The 26,417-nt window shown below is 39.7% G+C and overlaps 1 protein-coding gene across 1 annotated transcript in view; it reads right to left on the reverse strand.

Moving 5' to 3' along the window:
* megf6b (multiple EGF-like-domains 6b) overlaps window positions 1–26,417 on the reverse strand; it is a 93,218-nt gene that overhangs the window by 55,085 nt on the left and 11,716 nt on the right. The window contains exon 4 of the mRNA XM_072452915.1: window positions 19,391–19,495. Within this exon, the coding sequence (XP_072309016.1) occupies window positions 19,391–19,495 (105 nt within the window). The remainder of the gene's footprint in view (window positions 1–19,390; window positions 19,496–26,417) is intronic.

The raw sequence follows: 26,417 nt of genomic DNA on the forward strand, positions 1-26,417 counted from the left end.
ACCTGTAATCTTACTGTTGTGAGATGAGAGTGTGAAGCGTCAGCTGTGTTTGTAGCACATCTCTCTTTGTGGGGACTGAGGATGCAATTTTGGCTATAAACCTGCACATTTTCAGGTTTTTACTACGCATTATACCATTAATAAATATACAGTGAATACAAGGCGGAACCTCCATCAAACCCACACAATGACTGCACATGAATATTATGACGACAATATGATTTATAACTAAGAGAAACAACAATGTCGGCATCACAATTATTATTAGTCAATGCATGATTTCATTAAATGCCATTAAAGTTAAACTCTGTTATTTTTCTGTAGCTTCCACCATAAAAGTTACACGTTGCCCCTTTAACAATAGTGTAATCTACGAACTATTCTCATCTCACTGATTCGTAATTAATTCCACGTAGTTTTAAATAAGCGCCAGAATTTAGACTGACCGTGGCATTATGGTTATATTTAAAAACGCTGACCTTTTTTTCATTTGGCTCAACGCTGCCCCCTACTGTTGATCTCCATTAAATAACCCAGATTTCCTTCTCGTCATTACGCAGCTGGACAAACCGCATAAATTCACTGAAGGCGCCGTCATTGGTCAAAAATGCTCCAATGGCTCTCACCGTAGACCTATGTTTAGGAAATACACATCAACTGATGCATAATGTTCCCCACGTTTCTTGCTTTGCCTTGTAATTGTGGTCATTGTTGCAGCTGGCCCGACTCAGATCCTGTGCACTTTTACAGGTTAGGGAAGTAGAATTCAGTATTAAAAGCCAAAAGAGTAACCGCTTGGACCTCATAATGTGCAGCTCTCGTGTTTGGAAAGTGTAAACCTGCATTTACGAACCACGTGCATTTCTATAAAATCATTTACAATCAGTGTTAAGTTTGGATGTTTACATAAACATGACATCATGGTGGAGATTTATAACGCCGTATTTAAACTTTTATGGCGGGGCTTGGGTGAGGTTTTCATTGACAAAAAAAATCAGAATAGTGGATACAAGAAAATCTGACAATGATATTACAGAAAAAGTAGTATGAATTTGACATATACAAAAAGGTTGATCTAATTACTGATACATGGAATTTAACACTGTAAACCTTTACTGGAAACAAAGTAATTAAGTAAAACCTTTAGCATTTTTCACAGCATTCTAGGCTCAGCTGCCCTGGGTTTGACGGAAATCTATGCCGACTAACGAGTAACACTACAATTCACTCGATCACATCAACACATCAGGCAACTGGGTCATGTGATTTATCCAACGCAACATTTTGACTGGGGGATCTCTCTGGAGTCGGCATGTCCTCCCCGTGTTACCGTGGGTTCTCTCCGGGTTCTCTGGCTTCCTCTCACCGTCCAAACACATGGCCCTAGTGAATGAACGTGAGAGTGAATGGTGATCTATGTCCGTTGGCCACTGTCTAGGGTGGCCCAAAGTCACTGGGATAGGCTCCAGTCACCCTAAAGCAGTAATGAATGAATGAACATTTTGATTAAACTTGTTAAATTTGTTTGGGCCCAACTGTTCCACAAATAAACTGCAAAAACAGCGATTTTGTCTGAACCTCCAGGAGAATTAAAGACATATCAGGGAACGATACATTTGCACCTTAACTAATATTTACAATCAACCTTTATATTCAAGCGTGGATTTATAATGATAAAAAATGATGAGTACATGCCCAGTTTCATGCTGTTTAATGTTAAAACAGCCCTGGTTTGAATCTGCCAAAACGTCCTTATAGAAGCACACAGACAGATGACATCATAATTTAACACTCTCCATATGAACTGACAAGAGGGAATGAGTTGAATTGCCCTGAGGTCGATGGGTTTGTAAATCTAAGGCTAAGCAGGTTCACTGTCATGACTTAAACTAAATATACTCGCTCTATGTCATTTCCAACAGTAGCATGTAGCCCTCCTCCAATCGCTCGTTTGCAGGGCGTGTGTTGACAAGAAAAAACGCCGCAGAGGATTTGCTGCAAGAAATAGTGAGAGGGCTGTCGACTAGAGGCTAAAATATCAATCAAGTGGTCCCTGCATAGCTTATTATCCAGACCAGTGAGCCTTAAATTTTAATATTTGTGCTCGCTTGATCTCCGGGGATTTATGTGCAACTTCAAAGACACTAAAACCCAGTCTTCAAGTTTGTTTAGTGAACGGTCTGCTCCACAGAGTTCCTTTTAATCCCTGTTTTGACGAGACGTTTCACCTCAGCAGGTAAATACAGGGGGAGCCAGAGGGAGGCTTAAAGAGTTAATTGGGAAGAGGTTTATTTATGTATAGAAGTGGTGAACACGATTCTCCATCAACACTTGAACGAATTGGTTAGTCCAACAATTCGTTAACAGCTTTTATTTAGTACTGATTGAATTGTGTAAATCTACAATTCAGTGTTTTTGTGCTTATTTAAACGTGTGCCATGCCCTTTTTTCTGAGGGACCTGCTTTTTGATGTCATTGCTTTGCTGGAAATGTCCCAGAGTAGGGCATTAATGTAATCCATCTCCATGTAGACAAGCAGCTCACAGCAAGAAAGCATGTTTACTGCAATAGAAACACCTAAACAAATGCCTGATAAGCTTAATTCCATACTCTGGAACATTTCTTTTCTATTTGTCTTTGCTTTTTTGGCCCACATCTTGTAAAATAGGACAAGACCAGAGAGTGAAAAGAATAAAACAAAAGGAAATATGACAAGTTAGTCAGGCGTATATCCCAGTGTGTGATACATTTTCCCATGTTTAAGTTCAAAGTAAAAGTATATGTCCATTTGTACTTTCTGTGAGTGACCAAACAAACCAGTTTTAGACACACTCAGAGTCCACAGGGTTTGACACAGGTGATGACAGCGGAACCACGTACGTTCTAACAGCAGCGGCCCTTAAAAGTATCGATAATATCAAATACTAATCGATGCCAAGACCAAGTGGTGGCGTGAGGCCTTTCTGTGTCTTTGTGTTTTGAGTCTATTCCTTTTAGCATCAAAAATGAGTTTGAAATGTGAGTATCATGACAGCACTAATGGTAAAGAATAAGACAGTCAAATTCTGGGATAGTACATTCGAAGAAAGGCTTTTGTTCGTGCAGCGTTCAGCCTGACCCAGAATGAGTTCAGATGCGAGTGGGGATGATGCACAGCTTTTATGCCTTAGCTGAGCGCCTTGAGCTGGCAGTAGAATGCATCAGGCTCACACTGTTACATTTGCATCGCATTGTTCAGGTAGGAGAGCAAAAGATGTTAAGATACAGCATGAATTACCAAAGAGCAAACATGCGTCACAAAACAGTTTTATAGAATAGGTTTTATAAGGTAGTATAGGCTTTAATACATCATCTTTAATGGGGAAGGCTTAAAGATACAAACTTTATTGAGTGAATAAGCCAGTGACCCTACAGAGTTAACCTTCCTACAGTTAACTTTCTGAACTTAAACTACGCAATCTTCTTTCACTGCACTGTTTTGGCTGTGATTATATGGCGAAGCTTTACATCTTTTAGTGCCAGTAAAACTCGCGGCCTTCTCTGAATATGTAAGCCAGCTGTATTTCTGCTCTCCACGTCTCTGTATATGGTTGTGTCTGTGATGTGCGTGGAAGATCAGGAGCAAGTGAACGCCTCGCAGACCTTGAGGCTTTACCCCTTTGACCCTTTGCGTGTGTTGAATATATTCCTAGACTTGCCCTAACCTGCTGCTACTGCTCGGCTTGACCCGGCAGCTCCGAATGCAAGGGACAAAACACGGGGAAAATGACTTGTTGTGGTGTCTTCTTCGAATGCCGGGATGGTATGCACACAACGGAAAGACGCCACAGGCCAAGGAAGAGTGACGACAACGTGACAAAGGAGGAGATAAAATGTTATGATGTGATTACTGTTGTACATGGCTCAGAGTCGTTAAAAGTTGAAAGGAACAAAGTTTAGTTCCATGAGCTGCAGGTCATGTCTCGATCAAACACTATGTACGTGTGATAATGATGGAGGAACAGCAGCAGGTCAATGGCATGTTAGATACAATATAAAGTACCAACTATGTCAGACAAAGGCTGTATATCTTAGCGGTGATACAAGGACAACTTTGGATGGTAATAAAACTTTTCCATTCAGAACATTATACGTCAGGAGAGTTTTAAAACTGCTGTCACATTGGCACAAACTTCTTTGGGGACAGATCAACCATTCAATGACGATTAACACTTAAAAACATGATTTTTTTTAATAAACTAACTGCAATACGGCAGCAATGAAATCACAATAATGTGGTTATTTCTTATAAATAAATGTCCCTTTTAGTTCAATGTGTGGCCCAGAATGTCTCATGTGGTGCAAAAAATAAAATTATATAACTTTTATGTGTTTTCTTCTACACTCAATGATGAAGAAAAAAAATGCATCACATTTTCGGGAACAATACCATTGGCTTTATAATAACCATGCTTTCCAATTTATTTATTTTTTATTATTTTTTTTTTTATTTAAAAAATGCCCAAAAATGTATTGAACCTAACTTTTTTTTTTCAACGTAAGTCTGCTTGATCATGGAAAAAATACCACAATTATTTAAATCATAATTGAAATCTTGATTATTTGCTTAGAGTGAAGGCCTGAAATTAAGATAGTCATAAACTCAACAAGTAGAAAGGTACAATCCATGTATAACTGTTCCACTCATGTACTAGTACTGTTAATAATCCCAGGTATTTGCTCCACTTGAAAAGAGACAATTCTCCTGCCGTTTAGCTTCGAGACCCACAGACGGATCTACTGTACTCTAACATTAAGATGTCACTGCTGAATGCCCCCAGTCTTCCCTCAGGCTGTGTTCCCTCTGTGTCCTGCAGTCTAAACTAAAGTGTGAATATCCACAGTCTGTAATGTGGGACAAGCAGCTGTAATGAGAGGGCCCAGGGCATTCAGGGCAGGGCGGGGTGCGTTCTGCCCCCTCGTCCCACGCAGAGCCGTAATCTGCCCCTCTCTCTGCATCATTAGGCCCTTTACAGCTGCCCCAATGAGAGGTCAGCGATGGGATGTCCCGTAGATCACAAGTGACAAGAGTTTGCACAATAAAGTAACACCTATAATGAAAGAAATCCTCCTGTTCTCACACAAGCCTTTTATCTCTCCTGGGCCAAATTACCAACTTCTAAGCAGCTTTTGTTCTTTACCAGAGCTTAGAATGTATTTCCCGACTGATTCAACCTTCACTGACATCAGTATCACCATTTTTGGAATTAGTTTGAGCAGGAAGTTTTGTCCATTGTCCAACAGGAGTTTTGTCCATTATTGCATAGAGTTGTGAGTGAAATTTAGAAAGCTGTAAAAGCAGTATTTGTGTTGACCCTATTTATCTGGCCATTAAAAGTTCCTATCCTAAATCGACATGTGTATTTTAAATAGATCATCTTCAATTCAAAATAACTTTGGATCTACATGAAATAACTAAATAAAGAGCATGCATCTCAATAACTGAAAGAAGTGTAACATCAAAACGAGAGGTAAATGTGGATGATGCAGTGTGTGGTGTCATGACAATGCTTCTAAAATATCGAACAAGATTTTATACATTAAAAATATACGTAAAATATATATATTTCGAAAATGGCAAGATCACAAATATTGGCAGAACCGGCAAAGTTCATGATCCTGTCAGTCAGTGTTCACAACCAGAGGTACACAGACCTTATATGTTTCTGCATGGTAATATTGGCACAAATATAATTCAAATAAGTACATTTACCTGTAATAGTAAGCATATTTATAATAACCAAAGAAACACCGGTATATGAAATAGGGTGTTACTCAGAGGTTGGTAAGTAAGTTGCATTAGTCTCTTGTTGTGTCCTTGGGCAAGACATTTAGGGGGGGGGGGGGGCGAGGAGGGTTAAATGCCTTGCCCAAGGACACAACGGCAGTATTGTTGTGGAGCTGCGATCGAACCGTCGAACTGAGTACAACGCTCAATAACTGAGCTACTGCAGTCGCCTAAGACCTACTCTCGTGTCGTGAAGGACGGACTCGGGGAGGTCAAAGAGGCACAGATTTGACACCATGTCTCTGTCAGTGAGTATTAAATATAAAGTATTGCAAGTGCGACTGGATTTGCCACTCAAACGTATCCAGGAGAATGAGCAAGAATACTGGTTTTATGCAGAAAAAGGACAGTGGACGTAATGATGGTACTTCAAAAATTGCAGTCTTTCAAATTGCAATTAATCTTACTCTTTTGGTTAACTATTTCTTGATCGTCTCATTGAAGAATGTTCCGAATAAAAGTGCCTTACCCCAACAGAAAAGTTAAGATAAGACAATAAAGATAATCCTTTATTGTCCACACATGGGGACATTTCGTTGTTACAACGCAGTAGATACAGAAGGAAAGGACAGATAACTTATAGGAAGTTTCAAAAAAACACTCTTAATAGAAGAACTCTTATAAACAAAACAAAAAACTCTAAAAAAAATTATAAAATAAAATAAAATAAAAAGATAGATAAAAACAAAATAATAAAATAATAATAATAAAATAAAGTAAGAAAAAATAGCTAGCATAAGACTAAATAATACTAATACTAATGGTAAGTAAACAAAACACTCTTATTTACATCAGTTGTATGCACATGAATGTGGCCTTAATTGCTTGTGAGTATAGGGGCTTCCACACCGCGGCGGCCGAAGCGTCCAGTTTACATTCAAAGTCTATGTAAACGCGTATCAAGCGCGTAGTGCGTTTCCCGCGGCGTGATTTATTTGTTTTTGCGGCGCGATTGGTGCGTTTTCTTACACTCTCGACGCTCTCGACGCTCGCGCGCGTATGAGGCGGCCGAGGCGACCAAAGCGGCTTACGCGACGTGCTCAGATTTGTCCAGGTCTCTGCAGCAGATGCGCCGCAGCAGCCAATCAGAGCTGACGCTCCAGTGACGTACGTACGTATGTATTCCCCGTGGAATTCCCCAAGAAGTGCCACTTCTTCCTTCTTCGTCAACAATGGCAGACGAAAGATTGATTGTGGCTGTTTGTGGGAGAAAGGAGCTGTACGATGTATTCACGGTGGAATACAGAGACAGAAACAAACCAAAAACGCGAAAACAACACTCTCGATATCCTCCATTTTACACAATGAAAGGCCACACCGACAACAACTCCACTGCTCATGCGACAACACCTCTACTGCGCATGTGCGCAGACAGCTCGAGCGCTCCGTACGCGCGCCTGTGTACAGTGCCCGGGGCGTCGAGAGCGCGCGTCCGGTGCGTAAACCTTTCAAATGTACACGTGCTCAAATTCTGCGTCGGGCGCAATTAGGCCGCGGCGGTCTGTACGTAGCTTAAGACAGTAATTGCACATGAATATGAAGGTATTGCACATGGTTAAGTCAGTCAAGTATGTCAAGTATTGCACGTGTTCAGGGCTAGCAGTGTTTGTTATACAGTCTGACAGCAGCAGGAAGAAAAGACCTGTCCCCTTAGTCCCTCACCAAGCACTGCTATTGAACACATGTTGTTGAGCCGCAGACTTACGTTGAAATATAAAATGAGTATTGACATCTTGAAAAGCTAGTGGAATATGGTGTAAAGCGCTGGAGCGGGTTGTGCATCTCCATGACCACCCAAGTCTGAACCAGGCATGTTCGGGTGTTACCATCACTGAATGAACAGAATCAACCCATTAAACAACCACAACAGAAAACATGTCAGCAGCTCTGTGAATGCCCCATTTACGCTCAAATTTACGACCCAAGAAAAGCCATCCATAATTGTAAAACCACAGGATAACGTCAGCGTGTGACCTTTTGCCACTTTGTCCAAATAGCTCTCATTTTCACCATTCCAACTTTGGGCAAAACCTGATTCAAGAAACAGACTTCAACCTGTTCTCTTCAAACCGTTACCAGGAAGTGGGGAACTCAAACAGACTTTGGGATTAACTTTGGCATTTATATCCATATCATCGTCCATCAATGTTTACAACTTTTCCTCTCCTCTAAAAGTAACTCAAAAAACACAGCGAGACGTGTTTTTTACAGCAGATGAAACCGATGTGGAAGCGGTTTTAAGAGGCTCAGATCAAACACGTCGTCGCAGTGACAAAGTACTGCAGCTGGACGCTTTTACAGTCCTTTAAGAGTCTGTCAGGAAGAGATCGGCAAAAAGAGAATGTTCTGTATAACCACCAGTAAGTCAGTCTAAGAGGTCTGATGTTGCAGTGGGTCAAATGTTTCGCAACTATCGAAACATCTGTCGACTCATTTAGTAATGGAATGATGGTTAACTGGTCTGTATCGGCTCCAAAACATATACCATGAGCTGAAAAGAGGGTTTTATGGCTCAGACAGCTGTAATTGCATTAAATTAACTCTTTCGTCTGTAAATTTACTCAGGATGTCCTCACGTGGTTGTCTTCTGCTTTATCTGTGTCAAATTTAGCAATACAAAAATCTAAGTCACATTCACAGGAGAATCCAAACCACTAATCGATACATAATTAGCTGCAGTCTTAGTTTAAAGTATAAAAGGATCATATTTGGCTTTCTATCCTACAATCCTACCAAGACAAAACCTGTAGACTTAAATGCACAAAGCATCCTCTGTATTTGATAAATAATAGCTGAAACAATATTTTTGGGGGGCTCAGTATTTATGGTAAGTACTTTATTTGTTTTTATTTTAGCTGAAGAGGGTCAAATAAGTAACTTCTATAACTAATTATACACTAGAGTGCTTAATTCTGCTAGTTATTTATTGCAGCTCATGTTTTTTTTACAATATTGTACATTTAGAGAAGGGTTTACTGGGGTTTTTCTGCTTTAGCTATTGTAACATGGTGCAAAGTCGTTTGAATAATATTGTTAATTGTGATATTTTTCTGTAGCAATATATCACACTCCAAATGTATTATCAGGACAGGCCAAGCTAAAGGGTTTACTTTATACTATTGCAAAGTTAGAAACTATCAATCTCACCACAGGACCTTCTTGCTGTGAGACAATAATGTGAAGGAAACATTATATTTATATTCAACATACTTTAAACATATTTTTGACACGTGTGCTTAACCACGTTTTTTTTTTTATTTTTATCCTTGTTTTGATCCACATACATTATACAATTACAAACTCATAACCACAGAACAGAACTCGGACAAGCATTTATTTTTACAACGAGAAGGACCGTTCTTCAGGAATTTGGAATATAATGTATACATTTTTATGAATATTGCTTTGATTCCACTGTATTGAAAACCACTAATGCGTCTGACACATCTGATGCAGTCCACATGTGTCCAACAGTCATCTCATTTGTAAAAGAAACTATAATATTGTAAAGAAAGTTTGCAGAGTAAATAACTATAATAGCAGGATTCTGATTTGGATATTCCGCCTAACATGAGTGCAGTACTATCAGTTTAGGTTTATACATTATTCCATTTTGTTCAGTTCAGTCAAAACAGTCTCTTGAGGTGAAATCCTGTGATCCATCCAGCTTTGATGAATGTGTGAACGGGTCAAGAAGAAGTCCTGGGTAAATTCTTCTGCCATATGTCTCAGGTCAGCGCTCTCTTTTAACTGTAAAATATGTCTGCTGCAGCAGGTGTATCCCTGAGTCTCCACCTGTCACTCTCCATCTGTGACTGTAAAAGGGGAGATGTTTTGGGCAGAATGTAACTCTCTGTTTGATTTTACTGGAAGCCATTGTCCAGTTGTCTCACCTACACAGAGGATGTCCAGAGAATGTTTTCTACTGGTGCTGAGTTGATCAATTTAGGTAAAAATGTTGTATTATAGTTGACCAAACCAGATATTTCCAAACCTAATGTGATGTATTTTCTTCAGGATCAACCAAGATTTATATGGTAAGAAATACACCACGTATCTGAGTCAAAACACAATTATCAAAAGAAATAGGAGGTTTGGGTCATCATTGAGAGTAATGTGATGCCGGAGGTCCCTGTTCAGGCCTTACTGACAAACAGTCGTTTGTAGGACGTTAAGAATCCTTGGGTAAAATCTGTGCTTACAAAATGGAAAGAGCAAAGAGCAAAACATATAAACTAACCAAAGATGTTAAAATCATAAACTGGTTGGCTTATAATCAAAGTTGTTCACTTAACAGCACAGATTTGTGATTTAAAGTCTGGATAACAAAAGGACTAAAGATTTTCTCCTGGATTGCAAAAGAAGCTGAAGAAAATGAAGAATATTTATGCTTGGAGAAACAGGACTTTTATAGATATTTACAAAAAAGGGAAATTTATGTAGAAAAAAAGATTAGATTTATTGTATTTTTTGAGTGTACAACATATTCAAGTCTAGAAATCAGATTTTTATACCCATTGCCTCAATCTCAGAAACACTATATGAAAACATAGAAAATATGATCTATTACTACATTGTTATGTTGGACACTTTTTCAGGTGGATTACAGCCTCAACATGCTGACCATTGTCCAATAGCAGCTGGTTCTAGAGCCACACACGTGCTGCCACAACCTTTGACTTTTCGGTGCTAAAGGTCAGTGATGCCATGTACATTTTCTTAATTAGTATTGGTAGTTTTTAGATCACAGTAACACACACCGAAAAGGAAAGAAAAAGTACAACGGGCCAAACAAGCTTGGTATGCAACGTTATAAAAAAAAACTTTTAATTAACCTTTTAAAGTACAATACCTTACAATGTAGCTTTAGAGGAGTAACAAGAGCTGTAACAAGTGTTAAAGTTATCCTTAAATATGTAACAATATGATTCTAACATGACTGACCCACACACTCCTCTAGAACATCTGTGTGGCCTAAAGCTGGACTCATTTTGCCACATTTGGCCTTAATGTGCAACAGTCGCGTCACTTTGTGCTAATAAACTTCACACACATAACAAAGATGCCACAGGAAATGTGTTGGCACAAGAATGCACATTAATTAAAAACTGACACTATGACTGTGTAAAGTACAAAAACAGGTCCTGCAGTCACTGTGAAGCAACAGGACTAAAGAGCAAAGAAAGAGAAGTACATTTTTAAGTTTAAATATTACATTGTTTTTGTTTTGTTTAGTTTGTCTACTTATTTTGTGTCATGCACCATTTGAAATGCGCCTAACCCACACAGGCTTACACAAAACAATGACAATTAGCAGAACTCAGTACTGCACAGTGTACTCACAGTACTGCTTTTTAAAGCAGATACATCATTCTGTCTTCATCTGTCATGGCAAACAGGAATACATCTGAAAACAATGTACTATGTAAATCATGGTACAAGGGACAATAACAAAAAAGTATTTCATTTCCAGTGTCATTTAGTTCCCACAGTGTGTATACAGAGTTCCACACCTCAACTGGGACACACTGACCTCAGTGGGAAAAAGGTGTCTTCATCTGTAGTGCAAAGCATTTTAAATTGTGGAGGGAGTCAGTATCTCTGACCCTATCTCGCAATGAAACAAAAGCTCACTAAGAATCTATGATTGACATCGATCTTATATTAAAAATATTGTCATTATATGTTAACTTATTCAACAAACTCAGTTCCTCTATTCTGATTGTATTGAGAATCACTTAAACTGTTCTATCAACACTGATAACAGGGAGAATAAACCCTGTATTTAACCCATCTGCAGTGATTCTGGGTCAAACTGGTGTTGGAGTGGAGAGTGAGATTCACTGTCCAGTGCAGCTCAGTCCGTCTCTCAGGAAGAATGCTAAACTCATGCTTTGAAGTGCACATTACAGTATAATTGTCATAATGACCAGGAGTCCACGTTTGCTTTGACAAAAATTATCCTGTACCTCACAAAGCAGTGGAAATAGAGAAAATACATGCCATTACTAAAATGGAGAAGGAATGCAATGATACACTTTACATAACCAGACGCAGGTTTAGTCTAGTCAGTTTAGTCTGAAAATATGGGCTTTATAGTTGGGGTACATGATTGTCAAACCATGGAAAAAGTAGGTATTAAGTTCTATCTGAATCCTTATTCTCACAAACCCTCTCATCCCGCCGCGGAAATGAAAGTTACATTTCCCACTGATTGATCACATGGTCAAAAGTTCCAACAGGTCAGCTGCATGTCTAACTTCAATCTACACACAATAAATACTTAGTATTGTTTTAGATTATTTAATTGAATCTCAATCCTCTATCAGACCTTTCTGTTGAAGTTCAGGCTTACAAAACCCCTGAAAACAGTCATTATTATGTCCTCGGAGCAAAAGCAGATGACAGATTGAAGCTATAGTGAGTGACGTGGGATTAATTGCCTCTTTTGAAGACATAAACACTGGTTCCACATCCAAACAAGCTCCGACCACATCAAGGCCATTCCACTGCACTGTATTGTACCATCAAAGTCTAAACTAATTAAACGATGAGTACTTTGTGGTCCCCTCTCTGCAGCGCGCTCAGCCTCACGTGGGTTTAAGCATTTTTGGAGTAAACACGTCAGAGCGGACAAGCCGTGACAGACAGGAGGAGTGAAGCTCTGTGGCTCTGTGGCTGGTCTGAGCAGCACAAGGTTATTTATCCAGCGCTCAAGAATGTGATAAAGAGGTGTGTGGGCCGAGAGCGGTGGCCTGATGCTACAAGAGGACATGAAGGTTAATGACACGTCCTCTTTCTATGGTCCTTTAAGATGTTGGATGTGTTTGGTTGAACGCACGGCAGACATTACTAAACTAGAGCTAAAGGGCATTGTTTTTATTCAAGGAAACCTAATCTTTTTTTTTTTGTATCGCACTATGTTTATTCAAGAAATAAATAAAGTGTTTGGAAATTTAAGTGGTTATCCAACAGGTCAAATTCAATTCATAATTATTATTATTTTGGCTGCAATAGCAATATGAGTACCACTTGCCTCTTACTTATTCTTTTATTCCTGTTTTTCTTCTCTTGTCTTTTCTAACATTATGTAACCAAAAACTCATTGAGATGAACAACTTATTTTTCAAGAGTGACAAGGAGCAGAGCCACGACCCAGGGATCAAACATTTTTAATTAATTTACATAAATGAAATGGACAGTGCCCTGCGACGAGTTGGCCACTGTCCAGGGTGTACCCCGCCTAAGGCCCAAAGTCACTGGGATAGGCTCCAGTCACCCGCGACCCTGAAAGGGGACAAGCGGTAGAAAATGGATGGATGGATGGAAATGGACAGTACTTTCAGTCTAAACATTTGCACCCAAATTCTGCCCACACAGCTTTAAACAGGTTTACTCTGGGGACTGACAAGAGGAACCTGAAGGCAAGTGGAACAAAGACATGTGTTCTTACCAAAATGTTTGACATGTTTGAAACAGCAGAGCCCTTATGGCCCCTTTATTGCTAAACTTGAATATGACGGCGATGTTTATTCTTTCAGTACAACTAAAAGTACAGCACTATTTTGCCGTCTTGACCAGTTGAAGACGCTGGAGGCTGTGGCTGGTTGTTGTCTTTACGGATTGATAGCCTTCAATAAAGACGAGGTTGGGGGGGGGTCCTATGTATATGCAGTATCTCACTCACAATACAGGGCAGAACTGGTGCTGTGAGCAGAGGTTAGTCCACGAGAGTAAACCAAACTGCTACCAAACAATGAGAACTGAGCAGGTTTTTAAGCGCTGCCGTGGGTGAAAAGTATTATTATTATTATTTGGGGTCAGAGCTGTTTTTCAAGTGTAATGTGTCAATTTTAGAATAATCCTAATGCCTAGGGCTGCAAGATTACTTCAGTTGTCTCAATTAGGAAACTGTAATGGTAATAATTGAGGTATTACTATGTTTAAAACCTGCTAATCCAACAGACCTCTGCAATCATGTTAGTTTTCATTTAGCTGTACAGCGTTTTCTCCAATGTAAATGGTGGGGGACCCGATTTTATGAGGGGAACACAATTTTTAACAAGAATAGAGTAGATTGTAAAAGCAGCAATTTGTTCTGTGCTGAGAGCAACTAATAATCAATACTTGATCAATTACAAAAAATCAGACTAGCAATGTGCAAAAGGGTTTTAGAGTGCTGGGAACAGGATCATTTAAATATGAAAGCAGTTTTAATGCTCAGGATGAGTTCAGAGTGCACTGCAAACTGCGTGTTGATTTTTACAATTAAATCACGATAAATTCTATATGTTTCCATAATTGTTTAGTTCCTCTGCCATTGCTGCCACTTCTAAAAACAACCCATAACTGACATCTTTTCTCCAGTGATTACCCTCATCTTTAGCTTTAGCCTCATTATGCTCATTATGCACTGGTTGTAGCATCAGCTTCTGCAGCAGCTCTGTACCTCCAGGCCTATTCTGTCCATCTTAAGACTCCTCTAAAGTCTGTATACATGCCGTCTGTCCCGATGATTAGCTCTTGCATTGAAGCGTGGAGTAATCAGGAGGAAGTCAGGTCAGCTTAAAACCACAAAGAGCTGCGTGTCGCGGTAGGATTTCACAAAGCTGCATCACGAGTGCTATAATAAGGCAAACAGGAAGTCGGTGTATACCATCCTGTCATAAACGTACAGCTTCTGCATGAGAAAATACACAGAAAGTTGATGAAAGCTGAGATCGTATGGGAATCTTTAGTTTAGAGCTCATTATGCAACCGCAGTGTCGAAACGGGGACGAGACAGAAAGAAAGAGGGACAGTTGTTGACACCAAGAGGAATTTCCTGTCGTGTGGTGGAGTTATCAGAAAGACAACAGGGTCGGCCGCTGTTTTATTTCAACAGCTCAAATCTAACAATGGACTTGTGATGAAACACAGAGACCACAGGAGTGAATGTCATTTGCCCCGTTTGAAAAAAAAGCTGCTCTGGAACTCCTTGTAGTTGCTGTGTGTGCGACAAAAAATGGGTTTATCTCAAAATCAACACTTTGCACACACTAACTGAAAACATGTTAGAGTGCCATTTCAGCTTTAGAGTTTACTGTAACTGCTGCGGCTACTGCTGCTACTACAAATACTTCTGAATTTGAAGCAGAATGTGCCCTGGAGAAGACGAAGTGAAATGTGGCTGCTATTATGTTTTTAGTCTCTTCAATCGTCCCTAATCACAACCGTATTCATACAAAGGCAAGACGGGTGCTGTGTATTGCATGTCTTAAGTACAAGTAAGAAAATGTAGTACGAGTTACATGAATGCAACCTTCAAGTGTGTGGTCTCTGTGCTACTTCCACATATACTGGTACGCAATTGTCATTTTCATGTCTTGTCATTTCTTGTCAGAATTCTGGACATACAGTATCGGCTGCTTAACATTAACATTCACATTACAGTATACATGGAAGATCATTTGTCTCATTAGATTTTGAATTATAATGGCTGCAAATGTCTTTTTACCCTGAAAAAAGAATGTGCATTTCAGTTGCTGGATTTTGCAGTGTACATTTTTCCATTTAAAAATTCAAAATGACAAATTTGACCGTTGAAGATTCAATGGAGAGAGTTTCAAGCCCTCAAAATCAACAGTTTAAAATTTGCTTGCAATTTAAATTTCAGTGAGGCATTGACAAAAGTGTGAGAATGTTGGCATCTTGAATCTTTGCTGTGAAATTTGTCTGTGTAAATTTCCCACACTGAATTTAAACTGTTGAATTTGATGGCTTGAACTGTGATTTTTTCATTTTGAATTTTTTTAACTGAGAAAAAGAAACAATTTAGAATAAAAACAATTCATGCATGTTTTTTTCAGTTGGGTTTTTCAGTTAGAAAAAAGTCAGATGAAACAAATTATCTTCCATAGTTATCAATCAATAGCAATTTGGCAGGCTTAACAGTTATACGATAGTCTTTTCTCGACACTCAAAAGGTGCAGACACTCATCGTGACTTTATAATTCCATGTATTTTTTTATTCTGGTGGTAAACTGGTCTGGAACCTTATATCCTGTGCTGGCAATTTGTGATGGGAGTAATTGCCAGGTAAATGAACCAATCAAAGAAACAGATGGTCCATTTGCGTCAAAACGAACATGGTGGCTTACAAGTTTAAACAAATGTACACATAAATAACACAGAGAACTGAAAAACTGTGCTAATTTCTGCAGAATCAACAAAACTCGATCGGAGGTACATGTTTCAATCTGAAATGCATCTGTGATTGGAGCATCCCAAAAGTGAACAATTGTCTCCGTGTTTCTATTATTCTTTTACATCAGTGCAGTTAGACACTTACAACTAAAATGATGTAAGAGATGATCGTCGAGTTTCCATGTGGCGAAGCACTTTGCCACTCACAATAGTAACGCGTTTGATGGCGTCTCAAACTATAATGAGGTATTTTTACAAGGATGGCGTGATGCTATAGTGTAGTGCGTGCTGCTATAGTGTAGTGCGTGCTGCTATAGTGTAGTGCGTGCTGCTATAGTGTAGTGCGTGATGCTATAGTGTAGTGCGTGATGCTATAGTGTAGTGCGTGCTGCTATAGTGTAGTGCGTGCTTCTATAGTGCGTGATGCTATAGTGTAGTGCGTGCCGCTATAGTGTAGTGCGTGATGCTATAGTGTAGTGCGTGATGCTATAGTGTAGTGCGTGCTGCTATAGTGTAGTGCGTGCTGCTATAGTGTAGTGCGTGCTGCTATAGTGTAGTGCGTGCTGCTATAGTGTAGTGCGTGCTGCTATAGTGTAGTGCGTGCTGCTATAGTGTAGTGCGTGCTGCTATAGTGTAGTGCGTGATGCTATAGTGTAGTGCGTGCTGCTATAGTGTAGTGCGTGCCGCTATAGTGTAGTGCGTGATGCTATAGTGTAGTGCGTGATGCTATAGTGTAGTGCGTGCTGCTATAGTGTAGTGCGTGCTGCTATAGTGTAGTGCGTGCTGCTATAGTGTAGTGCGTGCTGCTATAGTGTAGTGCGTGCTGCTATAGTGTAGTGCGTGCTGCTATAGTGTAGTGCGTGCTGCTATAGTGTAGTGCGTGCTGCTATAGTGTAGTGCGTGCTGCTATAGTGTAGTGCGTGCTGCTATAGTGTAGTGCGTGCTGCTATAGTGTAGTGCGTGATGCTATAGTGTAGTGCGTGCTGCTATAGTGTAGTGCGTGCTGCTATAGTGTAGTGCGTGCTGCTATAGTGTAGTGCGTGATGCTATAGTGTAGTGCGTGCTGCTATAGTGTAGTGCGTGCTGCTATAGTGTAGTGCGTGCTGCTATAGTGTAGTGCGCGCTGCTATAGTGTAGTGCGTGCTGCTATAGTGTAGTGCGTGATGCTATAGTGTAGTGCGTGCTGCTATAGTGTAGTGCGTGCTGCTATAGTGTAGTGCGTGATGCTATAGTGTAGTGCGTGATGCTATAGTGTAGTGCGTGCTGCTATAGTGTAGTGCGTGCTGCTATAGTGTAGTGCGTGATGCTATAGTGTAGTGCGTGCTGCTATAGTGTAGTGCGTGATGCTATAGTGTAGTGCGTGCTGCTATAGTGTAGTGCGTGCTGCTATAGTGTAGTGCGTGCTGCTATAGTGTAGTGCGTGCTGCTATAGTGTAGTGCGTGCTGCTATAGTGTAGTGCGTGCTGCTATAGTGTAGTGCGTGCTGCTATAGTGTAGTGCGTGCTGCTATAGTGTAGTGCGTGCTGCTATAGTGTAGTGCGTGCTGCTATAGTGTAGTGCGTGCTGCTATAGTGTAGTGCGTGCTGCTATAGTGTAGTGCGTGCTGCTATAGTGTAGTGCGTGCTGCTATAGTGTAGTGCGTGCTGCTATAGTGTAGTGCGTGCTGCTATAGTGTAGTGCGTGCTGCTATAGTGTAGTGCGTGCTGCTATAGTGTAGTGCGTGCTGCTATAGTGTAGTGCGTGATGCTATAGTGTAGTGCGTGATGCTATAGTGTAGTGCGTGCTGCTATAGTGTAGTGCGTGCTGCTATAGTGTAGTGCGTGCTGCTATAGTGTAGTGCGTGCTGCTATAGTGTAGTGCGTGCTGCTATAGTGTAGTGCGTGCTGCTATAGTGTAGTGCGTGCTGCTATAGTGTAGTGCGTGCTGCTATAGTGTAGTGCGTGCTGCTATAGTGTAGTGCGTGCTGCTATAGTGTAGTGCGTGCTGCTATAGTGTAGTGCGTGCTGCTATAGTGTAGTGCGTGCTTCTATAGTGCGTGATGCTATAGTGTAGTGCGTGCTGCTATAGTGTAGTGCGTGCTGCTATAGTGTAGTGCGTGCTGCTATAGTGTAGTGCGTGCTGCTATAGTGTAGTGCGTGCTGCTATAGTGTAGTGCGTGCTGCTATAGTGTAGTGCGTGCTGCTATAGTGTAGTGCGTGCTGCTATAGTGTAGTGCGTGCTGCTATAGTGTAGTGCGTGCTGCTATAGTGTAGTGCGTGCTGCTATAGTGTAGTGCGTGCTGCTATAGTGTAGTGCGTGATGCTATAGTGTAGTGCGTGATGCTATAGTGTAGTGCGTGCTGCTATAGTGTAGTGCGTGCTGCTATAGTGTAGTGCGTGATGCTATAGTGTAGTGCGTGATGCTATAGTGTAGTGCGTGATGCTATAGTGTAGTGCGTGATGCTATAGTGTAGTGCGTGCTGCTATAGTGTAGTGCGTGCTGCTATAGTGTAGTGCGTGATGCTATAGTGTAGTGTGTGCTGCTATAGTGTAGTGCGTGCTGCTATAGTGTAGTGCGTGCTGCTATAGTGTAGTGCGTGCTGCTATAGTGTAGTGCGTGCTGCTATAGTGTAGTGCGTGCTGCTATAGTGTAGTGCGTGCTGCTATAGTGTAGTGCGTGCTTCTATAGTGCGTGATGCTATAGTGTAGTGCGTGCTGCTATAGTGTAGTGCGTGCTGCTATAGTGTAGTGCGTGCTGCTATAGTGTAGTGCGTGCTGCTATAGTGTAGTGCGTGCTGCTATAGTGTAGTGCGTGCTGCTATAGTTTAGTGCGTGCTGCTATAGTGTAGTGCGTGCTGCTATAGTGTAGTGCGTGCTGCTATAGTGTAGTGCGTGCTGCTGTAGTGTAGTGCGTGATGCTATAGTGTAGTGCGTGCTGCTATAGTGTAGTGCGTGATGCTATAGTGTAGTGCGTGCTGCTATAGTGTAGTGCGTGCTGCTATAGTGTAGTGCGTGATGCTATAGTGTAGTGCGTGCTGCTATAGTGTAGTGCGTGCTGCTATAGTGTAGTGCGTGATGCTATAGTGTAGTGCGTGATGCTATAGTGAAGTGCGTGCTGCTATTGTGTAGTGCATGATGCTATAGTGTAGTGCGTGCTGCTATAGTGTAGTGCGTGCTGCTATAGTGTAGTGCGTGCTGCTGTAGTGTAGTGCGTGATGCTATAGTGAAGTGCGTGCTGCTATAGTGTAGTGCGTGCTGCTATAGTGTAGTGCGTGCTGCTATAGTGTAGTGCGTGCTGCTGTAGTGTTGTGCGTGATGCTATAGTGAAGTGCGTGCTGCTATAGTGTAGTGCGTGCTGCTATAGTGTAGTGCGTGATGCTATAGTGTAGTGCGCGCTCACCGTACTGGCAGCTGGGCCCGTTGAAGCCCGCGGGGCAGTCACAGAGCTGGGTGGACCCCTCCCGACAGTGCCCTCCGTTAAAGCAGACGCCGTAGCTACACACAGCTGCTCCGTCCATCCACAGTCAGCCATCAGGAAACATGAGGAGAGAGAGGAGAGAGGAGAGAGGAGATGAGTGCAGCAAACACCTGGGGGTGAGGTAATGATGAAAAGAAAGAATGGGAAAAACGCCAAGTCGGGTTTGTCTTAAGTAAAAGTACAAATACAAGGGATAAAGTAGCAGCATTTCACAGATTTTGAGACATGTTAAAGCAGGGGTGTCCAAACTTTTTTCACCAAGGGCCGCATTTTGAAACGTAAACAGGGCAGAGGGCCACAAACAACTTGACAATGTCGAATTTGTTGAATGACAAAGTGAATCATTCAAAATTTTGCATTTGACATAATTGTGATGAGCCTCCACCTTTAATTAGACCTAGAACATTAATATTAGGTTGGTATAACATCAATATGCCTGAATGTTCCCAATTTCACAGTAAAAAGCACTAATTTTTGTTGTTTGGGCCAACATAGCAGGAAGCTGGAGGGCCAAGAAAAATTGGTCTGAGGGCCGCATTTGGCCTCCGGGCCCTAGTTTGGACATGCCTGTGTTAAAGCATCAAATGTTGTGATCTTGATATAGAATAGTGCTGGATTTTGGTCAAAGGAACTAAGTGAATCAATAACTTCATTTATTTAGTAATTTCTACTTATACATTGTTGTCTTTTACTTTAAATCTGCCATTTCAGGCATCTCAAACCTACAGAAAAGTACTTTAATTGTCAGTCTAGTTAAAAGATGTAGTGGAGTAGAAAGTACAAATACCTGCGCTCAAATGTAGTGAAGTAAAAGTAAAAAGTATCCAAAATGTAAAATGTACTTAAGTAAAGTAACGTTGCACCACTGATTCTCAAACCACTGACTTTAGATGGAATTGATCTGATCACAACAAAATACATCACCGATTATAAAGGTAATGAAAAGTTTATACATTAATCCTGAATCAACTCAAACCGGATTTTTATAATGAAATCCATCCAGATACAAGTCCCACATCACAGTATCTCTACACACTCTCCCAGAAAGTGTTCCAAATACTTTGAACGTCAGAAAACACAACCTAAGATATGATTGTAAATATGTCTTGTGTCAAAAGGCAGAAAACGGTTAGACCTTTCTGAATGGTTAAATGTATCACTCTCTGGTTAAATGTATTCTTCTCACAATAATCACAATAATGGACTCATTTTCATTTGAACTCTTATCTGAGGCAAGCGTCTGCGAGACAGTGATGAGAACAGCCCCGGTCCCATAACTCTAAGTCAAACTGAGGCCGTTATGACTAGAAAGTATTGGCATTCCAGAGGGGAACATTAAATCCTGTTAAAAAAGACAATAAATCTCACTTTACAGTCACATTTGTCATGACACCTTCATCATGTAAAAGTCTGCACATGCTTGTAATGGACATGTGGGTGGGACAGGTCGTTTTTATCTGTCCTCGTCTGTGGTATGTGGTTCCTGGATGGTCCATGTTTAATTGTCTCATGTCTCTCAAAAAGACAGACATGAGATTAGAGAAGTACATGGGATGGTTTTAAAATATCTTCTAGGATCTAGTATTGTGTTCGCTGCAAACATCTGAGGACTTGGACTTGCTTTCATAAAGGTCTGACTTCTTCTCCACATTTAAAGGTCAAGGTTAGCCCTTTTTTTTTATTTGGGAGGAGACATCTGTCCTCTGCATTCGACCCACACTTCAAGGGACCATTTTACCCATGGTGCAAGTGGGAGTAAGCAGAACGCCCGGAGGAAACTCGCCCAGACACGAGGAGAATCAATTCGAGCTTTTGAATGTGTAATTTAGATGTCAAAGTGCAAAAATAACAACAACCTTTTGAAGTCCTAAATCAGCAGAAAAGGCTTTGTCTGACTTTCTGCTGAGCACTTGAACTCAGCATATTGCCAGCGTGTGAATGTGCCACAGCTGTTTAGAGGAGGCCTGTTGTTTAGCACTTCTTAAACAGACAGGTGGTGATGACAGGTTCATGACTGACGCCTGTCATTGGGGTCCGCGACATGGAATGTACTTACTTAATAAGTCTAATAAAGCTCAAAAACTGCTTTCGGGTATAATATAGTGTTTTTCAAAGTCTGCATGGAGCAAGTATCAATAGTTGTACAACCAAAGATGGGGTATTTATATTATGCAGGGCTCAGATTAAGGATTTTCACTTGTATAGCGATGCTGCTAAACAATCCGTTAATTTTTCGAAATGTGTATAGCAATTTCATAATTGCATAGCAAAACACGAAAGTGACTAACAATCAATATTTTCCATTGATATAACACGATCATTTATTTAAATGTATTTGTAAACATTCTATTAAAGAAAACTCTTAACAAGTTAACTTTTAAACACTTTTTTAAAAAAAATCTTTAAATAAAACTTGCAAATAAAAATAATTGTTGAACAAATTAATCAACACAAAGTCAGATGGCCTTATTCACAACTTTCTTCCATATCATCATCAATCAGATGAGTCTCATTTACATATTAATTGTCATTACACTCGGAAAAATAAAAGTTGCTGTGGCGTCCATTATGGTGTATTTTATGTGTTATTCAAATTGTACCGCTCTATTTGACGTTCCATTTCTTTTTGGTTTTTCTACTTGATGACGGTCCCTAAGCACTCGTCTCGGCTCCGGCTGCACATTTGATGACGGTCCCTAAGCACTCGTCTCGGCTCCAGCTGCACTTTCGGAGCTGTGTAATTCGCTTCGCCCAAAATACGCATCTGATTGTTAAAAACGAGGTTGTGTCACTTGGCAGAGACGCCTCATCCAACTTAACATATACATTTCAGACTTCGCTACTGATGGTCTATTTCAAATGCTCTAAATCTGTGGTCCAGATACATCAGGTGATATTACGGTTTGTATGTGATATGTAATTTAGATCGAGTCGAGTCTTATAATACTGGTTTAGTTTAGAGAATTACAAATACTTATCGTAAGGTAGTCGATGGTCATATCTGCTTTCCAAAATATATATGCTAGCAGCTCAAACCATTTCCATCAGATTGAAAATGACTTTCAGATGGAAGATGAAATGTCTTCTAAAACAGTGTCCAGATGCTTTATTCACAAAGAAAGCCAACGCCAACAATCATTTCATCTGAATCGTCTGAATATAGGTCGTGGGTTGCATCAGCGAGGGTATTTGGGTCAAATACAAAATAAAAAATAGAATCAAAAATGAAACAATGAAATTACAGGTATTACAAGCAGATGACAAACACAAGACACAACACTCTATCCACATTGACACTTATCACATGTATCCACACTGAACCTTTCCTGAAGCCTCCTCACTATAAAGTGGATTAGTTGGAGTATTTGGTGTCAGAGGTTCAGATTCAGACACATCAGAGAAGGACACGGGCCGTCTCCATAATTACAGAAGAGCCGCAGTAATTTAGCACAGCTCTCTCAGCGGCCGACTCCACAGAGTGACAGTCCAAACAGCCCCTGTCAGCCGCTCCTGACACCTGCTCACCACTGGACCAACAACACACACAGGGGACGCGCTCCTGCCGCCAGAACTGAGAGGCCGAGACAGACGGGATTAGCATTCACACACAATCTGAGTGAGGCTGGAGGCAAGGGTCAAATACACATGGAAGTCCTGGGTAATAGCTTGGAATGGCGGGTAAATCAGTGGTGGAAAGTACAAAAGTAAAAGTACTGTACTTTTTTCTTTACTTTTTACATTTGAGAGCCGGTAACTGGACTGAAAAGAAGAAAGTCCATAAGGTTTAAGGGATTATTTATAAGACGTTAATAATTACATTCTGCATAAATATAAAATTCACAAGAAACGTTTAGAAATTTCATGGAATTGCTTCTGTTAACCAAAGATCTACACAATTCTTTATCGAAATCACTCAATTTAACGCTTTGACAGTAGTCAAATTCAGTTTAAAATACTTTTTATTCTTAAAGGATATTTATAAATGGGAAAACTTTTGCTTTGTAGATTTCTTATGTGCTTTTATTGAGCATGTATTTTGTTTCTGTACTTTTACTTAAGTAACAAAACCGAGTTCTTCATCCATCACTATTGTAAATATGAAATGTGACATAAATGTTCATTATTTTGCTAAAACTTTGTGGTATAAAATTTCAGACAAGTGACACTGAATTTGGCCTTAGAAGATATACATTTTAGCATGCAATCACAAAAAGTATGTGCTACTTCTCTGCAGTCTTGAGTTAGGTATGTTTGCCAGAATGTTGTATTTTTGTGTCATGTCTTTAAGATTTGCACCGACTTTGGAGAAAACCTTGAGTTCACACGCTAACAAAGACTAAATGATGAAACACCCTGGAACATGTTCCAATGACAACTTCCCAGACAATAACATTTCCACTTGTGGTAAGATCTTTGTAATTGCACTAAAGCGCTTTGGAATAAACCTCCGTTGTTACGTGACAGCGGCGGCACGTACATTCCTCTTTCTCAGACAAACTTTTGCCATAAAACCAGAGCATTTTCGAACCCCTCGTGCTGCTTAATCTTCCCCATAATCATTCCTTAATGTGGCACGCAGCGTGGCACAGTCTCACTCCTGTCACCACAAACACCACAAAGACGCCCCATGGACAGGATTAGGGGAAAGCTGAGAAAAAGTCAAAAACAGAAGCAGGTGTGACTTTCTGAAAGGAGCAAAGTAACTTCAGACTTTGTGAATCGATAATCACGATTATAGGTCACGATCATAGACAGTACAAACATGTGAAGGTTTATGTTTGTTATCTCTTTATCCTGTTGTGATGGGATTCAAACCAAAAAACTTCCAGCAAAATGGTTTAACTTTATGTCACATTTCTCTTTTCCAACAGCGGTGGAAGAAGTACTGTTACTGAAGTAAAAGTACAGATACAGATTTTGAGTTAAAGTGATGAATGATCTGGATAAAGAATTGTGCAGATCTTTTGTTAAGAGTAATTTCTACGGTCTATGGTCATAACATAACCATAAGAACTAATAAAAAACTAAATCAAAATAATAATAATTGTGAGAATTGTAGGCAGCAACAGAGAGTAATTTCAGTTAAGTACTTGGTTGTTTTTGGCTGTTTATTTGTAAAAAGCATCACTGTTTTATTCAGAAAGTTTGATTTCAGAAAGCTAGACCTGAGAAAGAAAGTCATTTATGAATGTGACTGTTGTTTGGTCACCGTGCCAACAATGGTGATGTTTCTTCTCACAATAATTGTGACTTTAAAGTGTGATATATTTGATATTGTGACATCTCTGCTACAGAAAAGGGGCACCATGTCACTTCTGGAGCAGGAGATGTTATTGCTTTGCCTTGAAAAATCCACAGTAAACTTATGTATCTCTATTTAGGCAAGCAGCCAAAGTTACAGGTCAGCTCTGTGGAGAGGCGAGCCCGTCACAGTATTAAAATATCAAGGAAAAGACTTGATTCTCGATACCAATTTTGATACTAGAATGCTCTTTTCTTTAGACAATCCATGGGTTTCCGAATGTTGAGAAATTAGGACGGTTGCCATAGTGATTAACAATTTAAACTAAATAGTTATGAAATCCATGAATATATAATGTTCAACACTACATCACAGTACTTTCTTGATGTTACTATGTATTATTCTAGTTCTGATAAAGATCTTTTTAAAACTGTTCCGGAAAAGTCACACTTTTTCCTTTTAATGTGATTTTCTTTTAGTATCAATAATAGCTCATAATTACAACACTTTTCATAATGTTTTTAATGTGTTTTGTTGTTATAGTTGATTTTCATGATGGACAAGTTTAATGCCATACAATAACGCTCTAGGTAATGCAATAATATCTATAATAATATCTATAATAATATATATGGACACAAGGTGGCCACCAAATCCAACAGAAAAGTTAATGAATGTCAAAGGAATTCAATGATGTAATAGAAAGTCAAAGCATTTCATCCATCCAAATGAACACACACAGGCCTCATTACAGGTATGTGCTCTTCTTTTGAAGGAACAAATCATCACTTCTGTCAGAGGAATGGGAATGAGCTTTGGAAATGAGGGCATGGAATGTTGTAGTTTAATTTTTCCAGCAATGTAATACTATGTTTTATTATAGTTGCTGTTTTGTTATAATCTTTTGTGGGCACGAGATAATTGCAGCAACGAGATTAGTTAAAATCATGCTCATAGTTTAAAAAAAAAACTTGTATCTTGGTTGTTTGTGATTAAACAATAAATGTATGTAACATATTGTTTTCAAATGTTTGGTGTCACAGGTAGAAAATAAGACTTGAAGAGGTTTTACTCCCAATAATACTTATAATTAAACAAATAACTGAAGAGAGCACGAGGTGATAGACATATTTAGCTTTGGTAAATGTACACATAGCTATTGTCTTACTCAGAGGCCAACAGGTCTCACGAGGCTGACCTGCAACCTGAATGAATACCAAATATTTGTCTTACAATTATTGTGAAAAGAAGTATCACAACTTGATTACTTGATGATCTACTTCACAGTGTTCAGTAGATCATCAACCCAATTATTATTATTTTAGTTCTTGCAATTTACTGTAGCATGAGAAATCACAACATCAAATGTTAGTGCTACGATTATTGTGGGAAGAAACATCAGAATTTATTATTATTCACAAAAATGATGAATAAAAAAATCATACATTTTCTTTCTTTCACAAGCCTTTCTTCAGTGGCTCTGCTCTGATGCTCTGCAATAGTTTAACTTTTATGGGTATATATTGTAGTGAAAATACCAATTGTTGCTGACTATGATTCTCATAATTATTCATATTTAGTTTTAATAATTACATTGCAAACGGATTAATCACAATTATCGATTAACCAAATAATCTTTCCAAATTCCAATTCCAAGTAACTAAAACAGCAACAAAAGCTTTGCCAATTCTCTTCAATTATGCATCC

This window comes from Eucyclogobius newberryi, unplaced genomic scaffold (assembly GCF_026437365.1).
Source record: "Eucyclogobius newberryi isolate DKJ021-1_F unplaced genomic scaffold, fEucNew1.0.hap1 SCAF_19, whole genome shotgun sequence".
Lineage (NCBI taxonomy): Eukaryota > Metazoa > Chordata > Actinopteri > Gobiiformes > Gobiidae > Eucyclogobius > Eucyclogobius newberryi.